The sequence below is a fragment of the Typopeltis vanoorti genome, chromosome 24 (assembly GCF_054136105.1).
Source record: "Typopeltis vanoorti isolate ZY-2024b chromosome 24, IOZ_Tvanoo_1.0, whole genome shotgun sequence".
NCBI classification, from domain to species: Eukaryota; Metazoa; Arthropoda; class Arachnida; order Uropygi; family Thelyphonidae; genus Typopeltis; species Typopeltis vanoorti.
The window spans coordinates 43,484,895-43,505,168 of record NC_143572.1 but is presented as its reverse complement, the minus strand read 5'-3'; the positions used below and the strand labels follow the sequence as shown (position 1 = coordinate 43,505,168).

The window sequence follows — 20,274 nt, the reverse complement described above, 5'->3', positions numbered from 1 at the left end:
AATAAGAATTTCTGATCCGAGGTGATTTCATCCAAAAAAAAAAAAAAAGAAAGAAAGAAAACAGAAACAGAGATATGTAATTAATAATAAATCTTTGTAGCTTCATCAGTATTGACAATGTCTTTTGCCTGGAAAGAACTGAGTTTGAATCCCGTCCAGGACATGATGAACAAGGTGAGCTAGCTGGTCTCATACAGAGTTGAGATGTTTTTTTACTCCTGTAAACTCAAGCTTTTCATCTCACAGCAGGTAAACTGACCAGAAGAACACACACAATTTACAGACATAGTAGACTATGCAAGTACAATTGACTGCCCTATCATAAGCACTTATCAGGTTTCAAAGCAGCTACATTACCAGGCTGTGAGAGACCATTGAGCATAACATGAAAAGGCAGATGTGATAATAATATGAGAAACTAAAGATAATCATATGAGGAATAATATGCTATCCCTCACACAATACTTAACAAAAACATCAATTGCTGAGTGATAAGTTTTTTTTTTTTTTCATAGCCATGTTTCCCTTGATCTGTAACAATTACTTTTACATTTAATGTTAAAATACACACTGTATATTATCTATCTATCTGAAAATCTTGAGGTAGTAATATAACAAACAATATAATATAAAGTTACCCTCTAACCTAAATCACTAATATATATATATATATATATATATATATATATATATATTAGGGATTGGGATGAATGTAGATGCACTCATGAAATATCAGTACACAGTCACTACTCTCATGATGACTATAAATATAAAGGCCTCTTTATCTGGCAAGTTAAAGAAAATGAAAAAAAAAACTAAGCCATATAAGTTCAGTTAATATTTTAAGTTTATAGTTCTTAATGGAAAAAGAATTTCTTTTTCAAAACATCCTTACCTGTCGTTGTAATCCTTCAAGATTTCTTCGAAGATGAAATGAAAACTGTTGAAGATTAGGCCATTCTTTCTGAACTAACAAGGGATAATCCTGAAAATGAAGTTTTCTTTCATCTAAAAAGAAAAGAAATATTTTCAATAAAATGATAGTCATAATAATAAAGCTGCAACCAATATTATTTTATTATATTGCTACTAATGATTTCATTATACAGTAGATGATGTAAATACCACTATAATGAAATAATGCACTATAACGAACTACGAAAAAAGTTCCAACCTAAGTCCCATAGAACTAATGCTATTTTAAGTTGACTATTATAAATAGTAGAATCTCAAGACCTTCATGATAGTGAATTTCCTAAAAAAATGATAAGTAGAAAAAAAAAATAAATGGCAGGAAATCATACAATGATGACAGAACACTGGCAGAAACCATATATATATATAAACAAAATGACAACATGAAAAGTACAAATGCAAAATAACAATGAGACATAAGAGCTAGAAGAATATGAAATTATAAAAATGAAAATCCAAAATTAATGTTTAAATTTTGAAATGTTACAATGGCTTGAATTCATGGCATGTATCTAAAATATTCCTAATGAACTAAATATGTAAAGATTGTATTATTAAAGTCAAAAATGTAGGTCAAAAACAACTCAACTTCTTAATCAGAAGCTGAGAATTTTTTACTTTACGAATAAAGAATCTTTCAAAGCCAAAACAAGTTATTACACAAACAAATTTTATAACTTTTACTCTGAATTAAAAAAATACTATATATTAATAGCGAAATTTCTTTAATCTGCAGTTCTAATAGATGCCAGCTGGGTCTTAGTCCAAGTAGGAAGCCAACATTCACACCACTTGTGTCAATCATTTTTCCCCCTCCCCTCAGGCTGATTGATGTTCATCACTCAGGTCCTCTTCTCCTTTGTAATTCTGGATGCAACCAATTATAAAGCTGAATGACTGATGGAGTTTTCAGGGTTTTTTTTTTTAATGGTGCAAAACAGCACATATTTAATTTATTATGAAGTAAGTGGCATTAATTAGTGCTAACAGAACATTTCAAAATGTATTTGTACGTTGTGTGCTTTATGTATGGCTCCTGCCAATCTCTTTTTTATTCTATGCAATTTTCCACCATTTCCTTTGTTCTGTTTCTTGCGATTGATTTTTCCCACAATTCAGAACAATTTCTTAGTCAGCTTGTTCTCTAAATTCAATATAGTAAACCTTGAACTATATCAAACTATGTCTCTGGTCCCTAGTGGTTTGCTACAGTGGGCATCTACTGAATTATGAATTTTGTAGTAAGTAAATAATTATATTTATCATGCACATTAAAAATACCAATATGCCAAAGGTCTGAGTACATTATGCATGAACCACTCAAATTTAGTGCCCATGTATAGGCCTTAAATTTTTTGCCGTGAAAGCTTATTTTAATAATACTGCTTTTAGTTGTAAACATGAACATAATTTGGGCAGTAAAAATTTTCAAATCCAGAATGCATACATTAGTTTTAATCAAAACTCTAGTAAACATGTACAGTCAACCCTTGCAACAGCAAACACTGCTACAGTGAAATCGCTTGCTATCTGTAACAAACTATTAAAAACGTTCTTGCCAAAGTCATGTAGCACTTATGCTATTCTAAAGGAAACAAACTGTTCCTTTGATCCCTATAAGTTTCATATATAAGAGAACAAGTTAAAGTATAATAATCAATTGTACAAGGAGCATGAAGAGCAAACCAAGAAGATGTTTATAAGGATAGTTAAAGTGCAGTATAAGCAGAAATTGGCCAAGAAAAATCCTAGCGAGTTCTTTCAATATGTGGCAAATAGGAGAAAAAAATTATGGGAGAATGATGTTAGTGAATGAAAATGGTAGATTGGTAACAACTGCATATAATATTGATGAGTATGTTAATTTTATTTCATTTAGACAAAAAACTAATGTAATAAAAAAATAATTAACACTGCATTTATAGGTAGTAATAATTATTTAATAAAACCTACTAGTTCTGCCACTTTAGCTAGTGGCTTAATCTGGGTTTGGGATAAATGCACAAATATACAACTAGCATTAAATATGAATCATTACATAACTAAAAGCACAAAAGGCAGGTTCCTAAAGAGATAGAAAGAGAGAAAGGGTTGTGGTAAAAGGTGTTGGAGAAGCTGGTGTGGTTTGGAGGATTCATAATTGGATTGACAGCAGTATTCTCAATGATGGTCAGCATGGATTTGTTAAAGGGAGGTCATGTTTTAGCAATCTTGCTTATGTACTATAACAAGGTGACAAACTCATTGGATAAGAGACATACATATATTATTATTTTCTTTTTACAGACATCTCCATGGAATCAAAAGACTCATTGCAGGAAATCCATTATTTACACAGTAGCCATCATTCCTACTATACCTATCATACCTCTCCTTAAACTCATTCATTGATGAAGCACCCACAACCATTATGAAGGGTGTCCTAGCACTGGGATTTTGTGTGTTTGTGGCATGATAATGCTTAATCACACTATGCATAATGTAACATTATATAGGATCTGGTCCATTTTTTGACTATATTTATGGTCTTCTCAGGTAGTAAAAATTCAATGTGAATTTCTTTATGGTAAAATAATCAAATTATTATTATTTAACTAAAAGTTTACTTAAATTAAGGGGATATTAAATCCCACATAGTTTTAAAACTGAATAAGAAACTCAAAGATTGGAATCAGAGAGTTTCTTGCCGAATATAGTAAACTATAAAGTATCGGCGATCACTTAGCGTGAGCTAATGCAAGTGACCCTAGTACGTAGTACAATACTGGACAACTCGTTGCAAAGGTGGGGAAAGTTCAGATCGCTATTCTTAGGTATTTTCCATAATGTAAAAACACATTTCCTAGGAAATGTATGCTGTTATTACATTATGGAGGGAGGTCACTACCCAGACCGGTTTCAGCCTTTTTTTGAGGCTTCATCAGTGAGTAGCTAGACCTAATACCAAAGTGTATAGCGAAAAGAACTTATATACTCTGCGATACGAGTTTCCAAACAGGTGCAACCATTAAGTTACTCGTATCGCAGAGTATATAAGTTCTTTTCGCTATACACTTTGGTATTAGGTCTAGCTACTCACTGATGAAGCCTCAAAAAAAGGCTGAAACCGGTCTGGGTAGTGACCTCCCTCCATAATGTAATAACAGCATACATTTCCTAGGAAATGTGTTTTTACATTATGGAAAATACCTAAGAATAGCGATCTGAACTTTTCCCACCTTTGCAACGAGTCGTCCGGTATTGTACTACGTACTAGGGTCACTTGCATTAGCTCACGCTAAGTGATCGCCGATACTTTATAGTTTACTATATTCGGCAAGAAACTGATTCCAATCTTTGAGTTTCTTATTCGGTTTTAAAACTATGTGGGATTTAATATCCCCTTAATTTAAGTAATGTTTTCATTGCCGAAATGAAGCTTATTAGCTCTTTATATTTAAGTAACTAAAAGTTTGTTTAAATGATACTTATTCTCAAACTCAAGAATTCTCTCTCTCTCTCTCTCTTTCTGTTGAAAACAAAACTACAAAACTTAAGTGATAGCTAATTTGATATCAATTTTGTATTCAAAATTTTAGAATATTTCCTTCATTTTGAAATGAAGATTTTGAGTTATGAAATAAAATATGAAAATGTAAATTTCCCGTTTGTTTTTTTAATCAGAAAATAAACAAATTTTTGGTACAAAGTGTAATGCATATTCTATTCAATAATTTAAAAGAAACCTTTTCTCCTTAATATTATATATGTATTATAACTTACAATTTTTACTTGTACACACTTCAAACAAGGCAAACTTGGAAGCCCTTTCTTGATTGTTGTAGCAGTGTAGGACCAACTGAATCAATTCTTCAACTGTTGTTCTCTCTGACACCAGAAGACTTTTATATAAAGCCTACAAAAGGATTATAAGTGATAAATTTATAATTTAATGATAAAATTAGTCTAAATAATCATATTTTCAGGTTTAATTTAAATATCACATGTCATATTTTATATTATGTTGCTCATAAAATGTCAAATATTCTAAAAAAATCAAAAATATTTGAAATGCTAATATTAAATCCCCCCCCCTGCAAATCTCTTATGAATCCTCATTTGAGAACCCCAATTCTACACAGTATCACATATTAAAAATAACTGCTATCGTTTGTGCAGTAAAAGGACTGCATACAAACAACATCATTAAATCATTAATACAATGAAATATGATACTTAATGAGCATTACTCAACTTTCATCACTTTACTAACTTATTAGGATTATTTGGAATTAACAATTAAGAAACCAAGTCTAGAAGATTAGGAGCTTAATAGCTTGTTTGTCTGTGTTATAAGAAAGAAGAACCAGAATTTTCAGTATATATGAGACTAGTCCAGAAAATGACTTCCTGCCAACCAAATTACCTTCATAAATTATTTCAGAAGATTTGAAATAGCTTTGTGCACCTTTACACAAAAATAGAAGTCAGATCTTTTTTTAGCAGCTGACAAAAGAACTCTCTATTCTTAAAAGAGGACAATACTGCAGCATATATACCGGGTGATCCAAAAGTAACAGAAAAAGTAAAAATTCAATAATTCGAAAAGCACAGACAGTAGCACTATGCGGTTTTCACAGAAATGCACAGAAAGACATGGGATTTTTTTTAATAATGAAAAATTTTATTGCCAGAATAGTTATATTTGTCACCAACAGGTGGCGCTGCAGCGGTCCCAAAGCTGCTACCTGTCGCTGTTTAAACTGCGAGGTACGTAAATTTTAGATGTAGTGAATACTGAAGCTAAACTTTCAGCATTTAACGTTTATTACCGAAGTTAAACATTCTGCCAAGGTGAGGCATGTTATCATTACGAGATAAAGCACTTTTAGTTAATGCACACAACTGCCATATCTAGGTGAGAGAGAACCCACACGCGATTGTGGAAACTCCTTTGCATCAGCCAAAGGTGACAGTGTGGTGCGGGTTCACTGCATCATTCATTATAGTCCTCTTTTTCTTTGAAGAAGTCCACAGCGGTACATTTCAAACTGTTTCTGTCACAGGCAAGTGTTATGCAGCGCTTTTAAGAGACAGCATCATTCCCTCCTTGCAAGAGAGGCAAGCACTCCGTAGTGTAACATTCATGCAGGATGGAGCGCCTCCACACATCACAAGTGCTGTCCAGCACCTGCTGCAATCGACATTTGGTGATGACCATGTCCTCAGTCGCTCTTTTCTGCACGAATGGCCACCAAGGTCTCCAGACCTTACACCTTGTGACTTTTGGTTATGGGGCTACTTAAAGTCACAGGTGTACAGAGGTCGGCTGACGTCATTGGCCAAGTTGAAAGAAGCTATTCGCCATCATGTGACAGGAATTACAGCTGAAACACTCTTCGATGCTGTGCAGATTGTCATGCCACGTCTGACGGCAGTCACATTGAGACTTTGTAATCCTAGCTGCGTTGCGAACTGTGCTGCACTACTGGCACAACTGAAGCGCCACCTGTTGGTGGCAAATGTAATTCTGGGAATAAAATATTTCGTTATTAAAAAAAATCCCATGTCTTTCTATGAAAACTGCATCTTGCTACTGTCTATACTTTACAAATTATTGAATTTTTACTTTTTCTGTTACTTTTGGATCACCTGGTATATGCTACTACAGGTTCCTAACCATTCATGGGTTTTACAGTATGCTAAACTCTAATATCTGTCCTCTTGAAATGAAACACTTGATGTCACACAAATACTTTTATTGAGGACCTAGATGGAATCATAAGACTCATCATGAGAGGCCCATCCTAAAGAACACAAAGTCTATCATACCACTCAAACTCATTCACTGTTCATTCTCTCGCCACCCTATTAGGCATTGTATTCCACTGTTCAACTGCCCTCCATGTAAAAAAATCACTCCTCACCCTCTTGCTCAAGACTTCCTTTTGCAATGCGCAGGGATGACCCCCTTGTCCTTGGTCCCCCCTTTGTTCTGCCATATGAAAGACACCCCCCCCCTCCAGTGTCAACCCTATCAGTACCTCTCAACAATTTCAATGTCTCGATCATACCACCTCTCCATCTACTAAACTTTGCAGCCCAAGTTCCTTCAGTCTATCCTCATAACTAACATTGTACAGTCCTGTTATAATTTTTGTTATCTGCTTCTACTCTTTCCAAGGTTAATTTATCTCCTTCAAGTCCTGGTGACCAAATCAGAGCACAAATTCTGATGAGGGTTTTATACAGTGAAATCACAACTCTTCTATCTCTGCTATCGGCATCCTTCAGCATTACAACAATCCTCTGGGTTGCCTTCACCACCTTTGTAACATGTCTTCTGAACTTCATGTTTCTATCAATTATCACTCCAAGGTCCCTTGCCTTCCCCACTTCCTCCAACAGAGCATGCAGCCTCCCATCAATGTATCCTAAACTTCAAAACTTTATACACTTGGTTGAATTAAACTGATATCCCATTCATTTGCTGATCTGTCCAGCCTATTCAAATCCTCCTAAAGGACTACCACATCTGCAGAATTACTAATAACCCTTCCCAACTTTACATCATCTGCCAACAACTGAATATCCCCTTGCAATCCATTGACATAAGGTGAAACAATAAAAACTACTTCAACTGAATATGATTTCTGATTCAATCTGACTATTACATGATTATTAGAAAGATGAAAATTGTCAGGATTATTTCTACAGTTCACTATTATTTTACTATCGATTGTTCACTATTCTTTTGCGAAACTTTCTGATATTCTTCCAAGCAACATCATGATTTTAATGTAAGAATTTTGCTCCATCCTAGTTACTTGCAGCATAATGTACTGTATATATTACTGTTGTTATCTTTATTAATGTATGCTATTAATTTATATTATTCTTGTGCTGGGTGCAATCTTTGATAAGATTGCACCCAGCATAAGTGATTGGATAGAAGTGATTGGCAGGTACTTGCAAAAATATGTAAAATAAAATTTTTCATCAATGAATAATCCCAGAAAAGAACTAGCATCACAATTTATAGTATGCATTGTGTTTGCATGTGCAATAATTAATATAATTTGAGAGGATTTTTATTTGCTGATCAACCAAGTCAAAAGTTGAGTTCAACACTACCATACAAAAGATATGCTGATGAGTGGAAAAAAAAAGCAAAAAATAAAAATAAATAAATAAAAATAAAAAATAAAAAATAACATGCAATTTTAGAGAAACTTACTCCAGACATCAAACAGCTGCCATAAACTTTTACAAGACCACCTCGTCTCATCCGCAAAGAAAATCTAAAACAAATAAAAAGAGAAAAAATAAAAAAATTGTAAGTAAAAATCAATGTTAATATACATGTATTAAAAATATGACATTAAAATAGAAAAAGATTATATGGCAAAGATGGGGGAAAAAAAGATAACGATAGCTTTATGTGTCTTAAGATTCTATACAAGTGCAAAAGAATAAAAACTTTAAAAAAATTAATTAAGCCACTATATAATCTATAGTATATGATACTATATAATTTTAAGCTACTATATAATCTATAGTAGCTTAAAATTTATTTGAATTTTATTTCTTAAGGAAATTTGTGAATAAAAAATACATTTAACAAATAGGTTGTTGTTCTCCCCTCCCAAACATAAATGTCATTATAGATAATATTTACTTAAGTCATGGATACATTTCAAAAGAAAAGGAGAGCTGCTGTATTATATAATTAATTTTTTATTTATAAATATAATCTCGGTTTTTATATTATATTTTATGCAATTAGTCATTTTACTCTCGTTTTTTTATTAACAGATAGTGTTAACATAAAATGGAAGAGATATTATTGAAAATGAGTATAATGTTTATTTATGTAAGTCTGATATTTAAAAGCATTCATCGAAATGATGGAAACTTACTTTGAATCTCCTTGTGGATGGCAAGCTTGTAACACTGCAGGATGTGCCTCATCATCCAAAACTATCACAGATCTAAGTGGCACACCTGAAATGAAAAACAGGCTATGATTATGGTAAAAATATTCACAAACAATTCTTTACAAGTCTAATACAGAATTGCTACTTAATAAATGAACTAAATTGCTAAAAGATATCAATAAGAAATGTTTTTCATAATAACTGTTAAAATGGTTTTAACCATGAATGCACTGTAATGGAATATTAAGAATTGTTTAATCTCAAAATACCTTTTTTCCGCATCCAAACTTCCATTGTAAGATAAAAGAGGTTGGGATCTCTGTGTTTCATTTTAAATTTATTCAGAAGACTTCGAACAACATCCTTGCTTGTTGTTTCTGGTTGTATAGACATTGATTTGTATTCCATGTCGATACACAGAACTCTGGCATATACTTTAATCACAGCCTATAAGGAAATCAAAATCACAATGATATTCACTACATAAAATTATTTAAATTTAATAGCAATTTCAGAAATTTGAAGTTTTATTTAAATATTATTGATCTCCTATCAGGAAACATGTCCATCTAGAGTGGATAAGCATAACCCTGACAAACTGTGCCACTGTATTAAGCACTGGTCAGACCACACTTGGATTATTGTGCTCAGATTTGGTCACTTGGATTTCATTGGGATGTGGAAACATTGGAGAGGGTCCAGAGACAAATGACAGACAATATCAGGACTCTGAAATGTTGGCTATGGAGAGAGGGGTTAAAGGAATGTGGATGGCAGAGTTTGGTGGATAGGAGGAAAAGAGGTGATATGATAGGTGTTTAAGTTAGTGAGGGGATTTCATCGGATTAATTCTGAGGGGATTATAAAACGAGTAAAAGGCAAGAGGGGAAGAACCAGAGGTCATTCCTGGAAATTATGTAAGAGTGTGGCAAAGAAGGGTGTGAAGGATAGATTTTTTTTTACATAAAAAATGGTGAGTTAATTGAACACATTACTGAAATATGCTGTTAATGTAGAGAAGGTTTAGGATTTTAAGATTCAGTACAATAAATATCTTGTCAGTTGAATGAACCTCCCACAATGAGTCTGCTGACTCCATGGAGGGTATAATTATAATAATAACCTTTTTAAAGCACTTTTGAAAATGTCGACAAAAATTTTATAATGGTCATGTACATTAACCACACTTGTAGTAAATAGCTCCATAGGGAAAAAAAAAAAAATTATCTTTGTCACGTCACTTAAAACAAGAACAATGTTGAGAGGCATGTAAGGGGTTGACACAGGGGAGATTAAAACAACCAGAACACAGAATAAAACAAGGGGGAAGGAACAAGAGGCCATCCCTGGAAGTTACGAAAAAGAGGTGACGAGTGGCTTTTTCTGCATGAAGGGTGGTTGGACTATGGAATTCATTAGTTGACAGGGTAGTGAATATACAGATGGTAAATGCATTTAAGGAGTGGTATAACAGTTTGTGTCATTTAAGATAGGCCTTCCATGATGAGTTATGACTCCATGGAGACCTGGAATAATAATTATGTTGCTGTTATTTGGAATTACAAATGAAGCAACTAAGGATTATATTATAAGCTATAAAGGCCAGTGTATTATATGTCTATTAATTGTGTGTATGTGTGTGTTCTGGCTGGTTTATTTTGTGGTATTAATTATCAATGGATATTACCAAAAAAAGGTAATATCCATTGATAACTACATTCTGTATGTGTATATTTAATACATATACAAGTCGACTGAATTTCATTTCTGGAAATAATTTGTTTTTTATAAGCTACATAGAAATGTCATACTATATCCTTTGCAAAACCACCACATAAGTTCAACAGCAAAAGAAATGCCTAAGTGTCCTAATTTTTTTTTTTTTAATCATGGAATATATAGTAATGCATATCAGTTTACTAAGAAATGTAGATGACAAGAGTTATTATTGAACATACATCCACCAGCAATATCAATTACAGTGGGTTAATAGCAATAAGCAGTAACAAGGACAGACATTAGCACTTCAGTGGAACTACAGAAAAAATATAAAAAGTACACAAAAAAATTTATATTTCAAGGAAAGTGAGCACCTCTTTAGTGATTAAGCAATTATTAAATTCCCATTCTTGATTATTACTGCTCTTAAGCCTAGGAAATGTCAGTTTTATGAGACCACATTCCATATAAATGACAGAAACTAGTGGAACAAATAATACTGATTATTAGTCAATCTTTAAAAAAAGCATAATTAATAATTATACTTAATATATATTCATACTCAATTATGAATTCAAGCAAGTTTGTAAGTATACAGAAATTTTCTCCCATTTATAATTTTTTTAATTTTATTTATAGCAAATCAGCCAGAGAGAGTTTGAGAACCTACAGAAATGCAATTAAGCAAAAAGGTAAACATACTGGTTGGTTAATAACTTTAATCTAGAGACTAAATATATGCTTTTATATGGATTCATCCAACAATCAAAATGTTGGTCTCACACCAGGAATTAACAAAAGCTACACCATGATCTGGATCTGTGGTCTGTCTGTGACAAAGTTGAGGCATTACCCATTTGGCCACTAATGCCAGCAATAACTGTATCAGTACCCAGGTTTGCAGGAGCCTTAGTGTCCAGCAAGTTTATAAGTACAGAAATTATTATCTCCCATTTATAATAAAACCAACACTGAAATATTTTCAAGTGGTTACGTGAGATGGGAAAATTACTACTATGCAACAGTTCTTTATGTCAATACATTATGTTACATTTTTTAAAATTTGTTTACTCTGAATCCAGATATTTCTCCTTGTGTTAAAGCTTATATTTTGATGGTTATTCATCTTGCTGTTTTTAGCATATTACAATGCAGAAGATATAACTACATAGATTTAATTATATATCCAATATATTTTTGCCTTAAAGTCTATTTAGTCTTGACCAAGATAAAATTGAATTTCATATTAAAAAGAATAACATGTAAGAAAGTTTTAAAGCGAATAAAAGTTGAGCAGCTCTCAGATGTGAACTGTAGATTAAAATACACAAAGATTATTGAAGAAAAAATGAAAGAGTTTGAGAACAGGAATCAAACCTTGGAGATTCAGTGGCAAGCCTTGAAGGAAGCCCTGATTGATTCAGCTAGAGAGGCATGTGGAGAAGTTGTCTGCAAGGATAGAAAAATTAGAACTCCATGGTGGACACAGGAAGTTAAAGAGGCAGTGAAGGAAAAGAAGAAAGCCTATCAAAAGTTCCTGGCAAATAAGTCAGCTTGTGCTCTTAGAGAATACAGAGACAAATGCAAGAATGCTAAACACTGTGTAAAACTAGCTAAACAAAAGTCATGGGAGGACTTTGGCAAGAATATAGAAAATAAATATCAAGAAGGTGGCAAAATATTCTGGAGGTTGTTGAAGAAGCTTAGGAATGGAGGAAAGAGTGCTGTAAAAGGAATTAGAGATGATAAAGGTGACATGAAAACAGGAGAAAAAGATATCCTTGAAGTATGGAGTAATTACTTTGAAAAACTGCGAAATGAAACAAGCACTGATGACAGCAAAGTGATAAAAAACACTGACCAGGCATGCAGTCAGGAATACATATCCATACTTGAAGTAGAAAAAGCCATCAAAGGCTTGAAATGTGGAAAGGCAGCAGGAGTAGATGATTTTCGACCAGAAATGCTGAAGTATGGTGGTATAAGAGTCTTACAGTGGCTGCACTGCATAGTTCAGAAATCCTGGACAGAGGGACAAATTCCCGATGATTGGAGTAGAGCTCTCATAGTACCCATATATAAAAAGGGAAATAAAACTGAATGTGAGAATTACAGAAGTATTTCCCTATTGAGTGTTCCTGGCAAGATCTATGCAAGTATACTTGAGAAACGGTTGAGAAGAATTGTAGAAGAAAAGCTTGGTGAAGAACAAGCTGGATTCTGGCCAAATAGAGGCTGTCAGGATCAGATCTTCACTTTACTTAGTTATATCTTCTATATGATAATTTGCTAAAACAGCAAGATTAATCCATTAATTTCATTATGACAATAATATGAAGATACGAATTTAAAAAAAAAAAAAAAATTGATGGAAGCTTTGTTCTTATATGAACTATGATACTGTCTCTTTGAAAGGAAGATAAGAAAACAATGCTAATAATAAGCTTTAAAAATGAATTATTCAGAATTAATTCATAATATTCAAAAGAATATTTTTTAAGTGCATTAAATATATGCATTATAATTCTAATTTGCTCAGATGAAGAAAAAAAAAAAATGCTGGCATTTAGCAGAAATCTGGAATTCCTAAATTTCGTGTTGTGTGTAAAACACAAACACACGCACAAACGTTTGTGTTTTAATCATGGATGTTTTATCTTGGTTTTATCCTAAAATACTATAAATCTGTTGCTCTTTAAACAAGCTTGACTGCATTGCACCCATTAAAAATCAATAAACTGACAGTTTAATAATTTGAGTTTTGAATTAGAATTTCTTAAAAATCTTTCAGAAATTTTTTTTTAACCTCATTTATACATTTAAGTTCTAATAATATAGGATGACGAAATCACTATGATATTTCAATATTGTAACAATTCAGTTTCATCATCATACAGCTCTCCTTTCTTAATAAACTCGCACTATAATTTTAAAAAAAAAGTTCACATATATATAAATATACTTATACGATTTCAGTATAATTACTTTAAAAAAAAGATTAATTCCTGACTTTGTCTAGAATATTCTTTTAAAAACTACTATACAACTTCGCGATTCCATGATGATGATGATATGCTGTCACACAAAGAAAAAAAAAAGTAATATCTTCAAAATTTTATTATTTGTTTCTTTTGTCGACTTTCGAAAATGTTCGGCCTGATAAACAAAATACTGTTATTCAATATAATTTTCTTAAAATGATCCCTCTTTATGGAACAAACCTGTTGCAGTATCGACTTCTAAAAAAGTGCAGAACAAGACGTAGCACCTACAAAATGCCTGAAATGTTTATCTGAAAAATTCTACCTAATAAATATCATAAATATCACGAAATCATTAAGATTTCATAATAATTTACTAATACATTTTCATTCAATTATCTGCGAGCCACTTCTGTTTTTATATAAACACAACAAAACTGCCACTAGATGTCGCAGTCCATACAAGCCATTTATAAAAATAAAGCAAGAAAGTACAGGTAATGCCTAAAAATTAACTATGTAATACATTAGTTTCCAGACTTGTGCAGTGGGGCCACCCAGTCTTAAACATTTTCATGCGTTCCCAGTTTTTAAAAAATTACAAATAATTATCATAAGTATTTATGAAAATAAATTAAAAGAAAGGATAATAAATATCCATAATTTTTTTATAGCCAAGCATTTAAAGTTGAAAAAGAAATCATTTTTTGTTTTTTTTAAACAAAGTTTCGGAAGTGACCAAGAGCTTACGAAAATACAACCTTCGGCATGCGAGTTAACTTGGTATTTTTTTCACATTTGACGTCTGTAGACGCCGTATGGTCACTACCGTACCTCACATGGTTTTGGCAATTGTCTTCTGCTAGAATAAGTGGTAGGGTCGCAGATTCCCTTTCCACACAAAGTTTATAGGACAATCACAAATATCCATGCCCACGGCGGGATTCGAACCCGCAGCCTGTTGGCTGGAGAGCTGATACGCTAACCACTCGGCAGGCAAACTTGGTATTAGACTACTTAAATGCGATGAAACTCTGCCCAGGAGCTTGCATATTCTTTTTATTACTGCTTTCCTGCTTAATAACCAAGTTAAGAAACTTGGCATCGTAGAAATCTGACTTATGATAGGGGGAGGGGTAATCCTATCTGCATTATCATTGTGTATATTCTTCTGGTCGGTTTCCATGTCTTGCAGGCAGGATGAAAACCCTTCCATTTCTTTGAGACAGCCTACTTTGAGTTGAAAAGCAACAAATCGATACCCACTGAGCTTCATTTATTAATGTCTAAGACTTTAAATATTAGCTATTTGTATGTAAGTATTAATTTATAAAACTGAGTTGCACCAATTCTGTTCTATAAAAACATACACACACACACACACACACATATATATATATATATATATATATATATATATATATATATATATACACTCTTGCAAACAGAAATTTTTGCTTAAATATCCAATTGATTTATACGAAATTCTTGAGATATGCAAATTATGCCATTGAAATTTGTACATTACTTCACATTGCAGTGGACAGACTTGTGCACTTTAGTCATGCTAACCACGGTGTGAAAGCCACTGACGTAATGCTGTAGCAAAAAATTTGCATAAGAATTCATTATAACGTTTTCTTATAGTTGCAGAATGTATAATGAAAGATGACTTTCATAGGTAGCGACTTCACAATCTTTGTACGAACATTTTGTGATGAGAGGTCTTTCTCCTTACTCCAATATAGTATGCAGTTACAAGAAATTAAGAAATCTGTCACAAATAAAAGTTACTTGTAAAACTTGGTAATGACAAGTTAGATACACGATAGCTATGGAAAAATTCCATATAAAAGACAATCAAACCTTGTACTTTTGTCATTTAGTTCACGAATTTGATAAAAAACTGGTTGTGGTTTGAATAACTGCTTTTTAAGCACACTCAGAAAAAATATATTAAAAAACTTTAATTGGAGTAATGGTATTAGATGGAGAGATTACAAAATATAGCTTATAAAATTCGTTTAACTGCACTATTTATCTGTAGTATTTCGTGTATTCTATACACGAAATTTAATATATATATATATAGAGTATATCATTTATTGCTAGGAGTCAATTTCTGAAATAACTTATGTGGTACATTCGAGCATAAACCCATGTTTTTCCGTCGATCTATCTAGTCCAGATCGACGGAAAATGACGCACACACATTCATACATACTGAGTATGTATGAATGTGTGCGCGTGGATGGAGAGAGGGAAAGGGAATACTCGAAAACTGTCCTTTATATACAATTAAGTGTAAATGCTTCTTGTGAAAAAAATAAAATGTAATCTTAAAAATAAAGCAACTATGACGTTTGCAACTAGTTATCCTGTTTCAATAAAAATATATAAATATAAATAAAATGTAAACTCATAAGAAAATGGAGAAATTGAGATGCTCCCAAATCATCCTGATCTAGTAATTGTTTGTACCTTAAACCGCATTATTGACCAAATTAACTGAACAACCAATCAACCATAATTGAAGTGACTGCAGCTATCAGATAAAAATGACCTAGTTAGCCAAGAGGATAGTGTGTTTCTGCTTTCCAGCTCCCAGGCAGTAAGTTCGAATCCCATTGTGGCATAGATGTTATAAATGTCTTTAGATGGTATGAATTCACTTCCCGGTGTGAAACTAACATCCTGCTCACTGCAGACTTGAAGTGGCTTGTTAAAGATGGATGTTTACTTGATTAATTCTCTAGTCATGGGACTAATATACTACACACTACAAGAAAACACCTGGATAAAAATGCATTAAACCTCTCAAGACAGCGAAAGGCGAGGACTGGTCGTTAGCTAATATCCAGAAAATTAAGGCAAAAAAATTTATTTAAAGAGAGAAAGGATGAATTTGATTGTTGGAAAGCAGCACAACTGAAGTATTTAAAAAACTAATTTCTAAGTAATGTCAAGTTCAGTTTTCGATAATGGTTTACTTCACTGATAGTTTTTTAGATAACGTATATGCGTTTTCCATCTGATTCTCGTCTGTCCAAGAAGCGCTGAGTCCCCTAATTACAGATTTTAGGCAGTTTAATGCAGCCGGCTTGCTGTTCCTCTACATCTCTCTAAAGGTACTTTATGTCTGTAGATGTGTGCTTACAGGGACTGTTTGCCTGATGAAAAACCCTTCCACTGTATGAGACTGGCTAACTCACCTTCAGTTGAAAAGCCAATAAAGGTTCGCGTCCTAGAAGGGATTCGAACCCAGGTCTTTCCAACCAAAGGGCTTCGTCTATACCGACTGAGATTTTGTATATGCGTATTAAGAAATATAATTTCCCCAAGTTTCCTAATATAAACAATTACGTGGTTGTCGAGGAAACAACTTATTAGAAACCTTCCCCCCCCCCCCTCCTGTTCGTCTAATGTGCATAGTTTATGGCTATTACTTCTGGCAGATCATTTTCAACTTCCATTTAATTCTAACCAATATATACACACGTTTTATACTAATGACATCAAGACAGCTACTATTATCGCCATTTGTTGGAATAAACCGAAGCCTTAAACCATGCATCAATTATAAAGTCCACTTAAGTTTTGGCCGGGCAGGTCAAGATCCTGTTAGATGAAATTAAGATAATTTGGGGTATAAATAAACTGTAATTAGAACCCAGCCGAATTCCATGAGTGTCGTCTAAATTCATCCTACTCCTCTTTTACTCCTTTTCAGAGTGTTACCTGCAAACAACCATGGCAAGTCATATTTAAACTTTCAATTTATGTAGTGATATGTGATTATTATATTTAAAATTCTCATTTATGATACCACTGGATATTTCTGAGAAGATAAACTGCAATAATCTATGACATTATTTCATGCATCATTTCCGTTGCTGGGCTTAATTAATTCGCTAATGAGATTACAGTACATTGACCCAGCAAAATTCTTTCATGACCGTATGTCGTCACTTTTTGTCACTAGCCATACATTCTTTCTTACGCGATACGTCCATGTCACTACAACATTACGAGCGCCGCAGCATATGAAGAAGGGGAAGAAAAAAAAAGAAAAAAAAAACGTATATTTCAGGCCGCTATACATACAAAAACAAAAATAAGTAAAATAAAAAATCGCTACGCAATGATATCTGGGTCGAAAGCAAGCATACATATATGAAGAAATCAAACAATTTTCGCACTGAATAATTACAAAACATCTATTAGAATAAGTGCTAAGTGCGTCTGTAGAAGGACGATTTTTAGTGAATTTCTCACATTTTTCAGAGCCAGCTCTATAAGAGGGCGCTTCTTTTATTGTTTGTTGTAATCAAACGATTTGCGTTTGAAAGTTTTTGATTCAAGATATTTGCTACATGGTTTGAATTTAAGCCAAATATTTAAATGATGTTTGATAAATGGCGAAAACAGATTTACAAACTGAATTTGCTACAAATGAATGAGGGATCATGAACTTTGACATGGACAGTTTTTCTTTTTTTATACAATTTGATAATAGAAGAATTTAGGCAGAGTTATTTGAGTAATTAACTTTTTTGATTCTGTATGGCCTTTTTAATTTGGGTTGAAAGCTCAAGCAGGACGTGACATATAAATACGTTTCAGGTCCACTAGCAAACTGACTAAAAATAAATATAATTAAGCGATTATTGAAGGTGCAATGGGAAGTGTTCTCGGCAAAATCAAAAGATATTCAGTGAAAAAAAAAAAAAAATGCAACGCTGTCTTAATATATTTTTTATAGTAAAAAAAAATCCATTTTAATGGGAAGTAAGTGCAGAGTGCTGTAGTAAAAAACAACTAATATACTTAACAGTGAGGTGCTAGCGTAACTTGTGGCAACATTTCTGTTACATCATGCTAGACCACAACAAGAAAGACTGATTCTTGTCGCCAAATAGACTAACTTCTTCTAGGTCTTTTTTCAACCGATTTCACAGTTAGTCGAACTCTGGCACAAGCAAGTAGGTGATCCCTCCCCCCCCCCCCCGGAAACTCAGAAACATCGACCGTAGAACTCACTATTTCAGACAATACGAGTGTGAGGGTTGAAGTTCACGAGATGACGGCATTCATCTGCCGTACTCTCTCCCTGATACCTCTAAAATCATTGGCAGCTCTTGGCTCATGGAGCTTTAGCTATTGGTGATGGCTGAGGATGGACACTAGTTTGATGAAGATTTGACTAAAAATTCTATAGTTTATTTTCTTAGGAGGGGAAATTAGTTGGCTTCATTGTAGTGATTATGTTATATAATTGGAATGGCCACGTTTTAAATAACTTTCCTGGCCTTCATTTTTAAATAACTTTCCAGCTCTTAATTATTATTGCAGGGCCACCATCTACCAATAAAGCTGAAGTATTAATGCACGTTTCAATAATTGCATATCATAAAATCAGTTAGCTATATTATATAGGCGTATGCGAAATAGGGGAAAAAAGTATTGATAATTTAGGATATTCATAGAGCAGATGCAAAATGTCCTACTCGAGCGAGTCCCAAGTATCATCGCGGTAGGCCACGACAACATTCCACACTGTACTGCAAAACTCGAGTTTCCGGGGGAGGTATCCCGCTACTTCTTTAATGCGATCGACTAACTCACCTTCAGCCTGAAAAACTTATAATTCGCGCCCTAGACGGAATTCGAACCCAGGTCTTTCTGATCAAATGGCATCGTAGACAAATTAGCTTTTTCAAGTGAAGGTGACTTGGTTGATCTCACACAAGGTAGCAGGTTTTCTCCTCCTAGAAAGTTTTTTTTTTTTTTTTTTTTTTGAATAGACAAAATAGATTGCGAGATAAATTTGAAGAGTGTGGATTGGGTCTCCCGCGATAAGTCCATGGAGGTACCATATAATCTCACCATCCAATTCTCGTCCGTCTAAAACAAGTTGAGTCCTATGATTAGGAGCTTTAGTCAATTCTTCTGCTGGGACAGGCGTCTTTTTGCGGGATGAAAAACGAGTTTCCGGGGGTGGGAGTCCTGTCGCTTACGTATGAGATACGGGCTATCTCACCTTCATTTAAAATTTCCTGATTAAGATTCTTCGTGTCCTAGACGAGATTCGAACTCGGGTCTTTCCAACCAAAGGGCTTCTTCATCTATACCAACTGAGCTACGGAGGCTCTGCCACGTAATAATAATAATATCATCAGTTAGGAATGTACTAATGTTAACATAATAACTTATGTTATTATTTTTGTCCTATAGAAAAATGTCTTTGTTAAATGTTTTTCATTATTTTTTATTAGAGTTGCCGTTCATTCTTAAAAGCGGAGTCGCTTAAAAGTGCTAGTATCCAATTTGACACCTTGTCATCACTGCTGTTATTTAGAGAATAACAGCAGTGATAACAAGGTGATGAAATTGTGAAAGTATAGGACTTCTACCAGAAAATGGAGAAGGATTGAAAAGATACTGGTGAATAAGACGGCGTTAGGAGGAGGTAATGTGTATGGAATATTAAAACTGAGCAAAGCAAGAAAAACGTAGAGCGTTTTAGATGAGGCAGTAGGACGTGTGGCCCACGAGTTCGATGTCTGATCCACACAGAAAACGAAATGTTCAAGGTCAGAAGCTAACTGATATTGATGATATGTAAAAACATGAATTATACAACGAAATATGCAGATGGAAAATAGAACGCCTCCGCACGGCGA

The 20,274-nt window shown here is 33.5% G+C and overlaps 1 protein-coding gene across 2 annotated transcripts in view; it reads right to left on the bottom strand.

Moving 5' to 3' along the window:
* Positions 1-20,274, bottom strand: part of rau (RA domain-containing protein rau) — a 43,933-nt gene that overhangs the window by 8,732 nt on the left and 14,927 nt on the right. For both annotated transcript variants that reach the window (XM_090413401.1, XM_090413402.1), the window contains exons 2-6: positions 9,161-9,338; positions 8,874-8,958; positions 8,192-8,255; positions 4,738-4,870; positions 896-1,008 (exon numbers count right to left, since the gene is read on the bottom strand). In XM_090413401.1, coding sequence (XP_090269527.1) covers positions 896-1,008; positions 4,738-4,870; positions 8,192-8,255; positions 8,874-8,958; positions 9,161-9,338 — 573 coding nt within the window. The remainder of the gene's footprint in view (positions 1-895; positions 1,009-4,737; positions 4,871-8,191; positions 8,256-8,873; positions 8,959-9,160; positions 9,339-20,274) is intronic.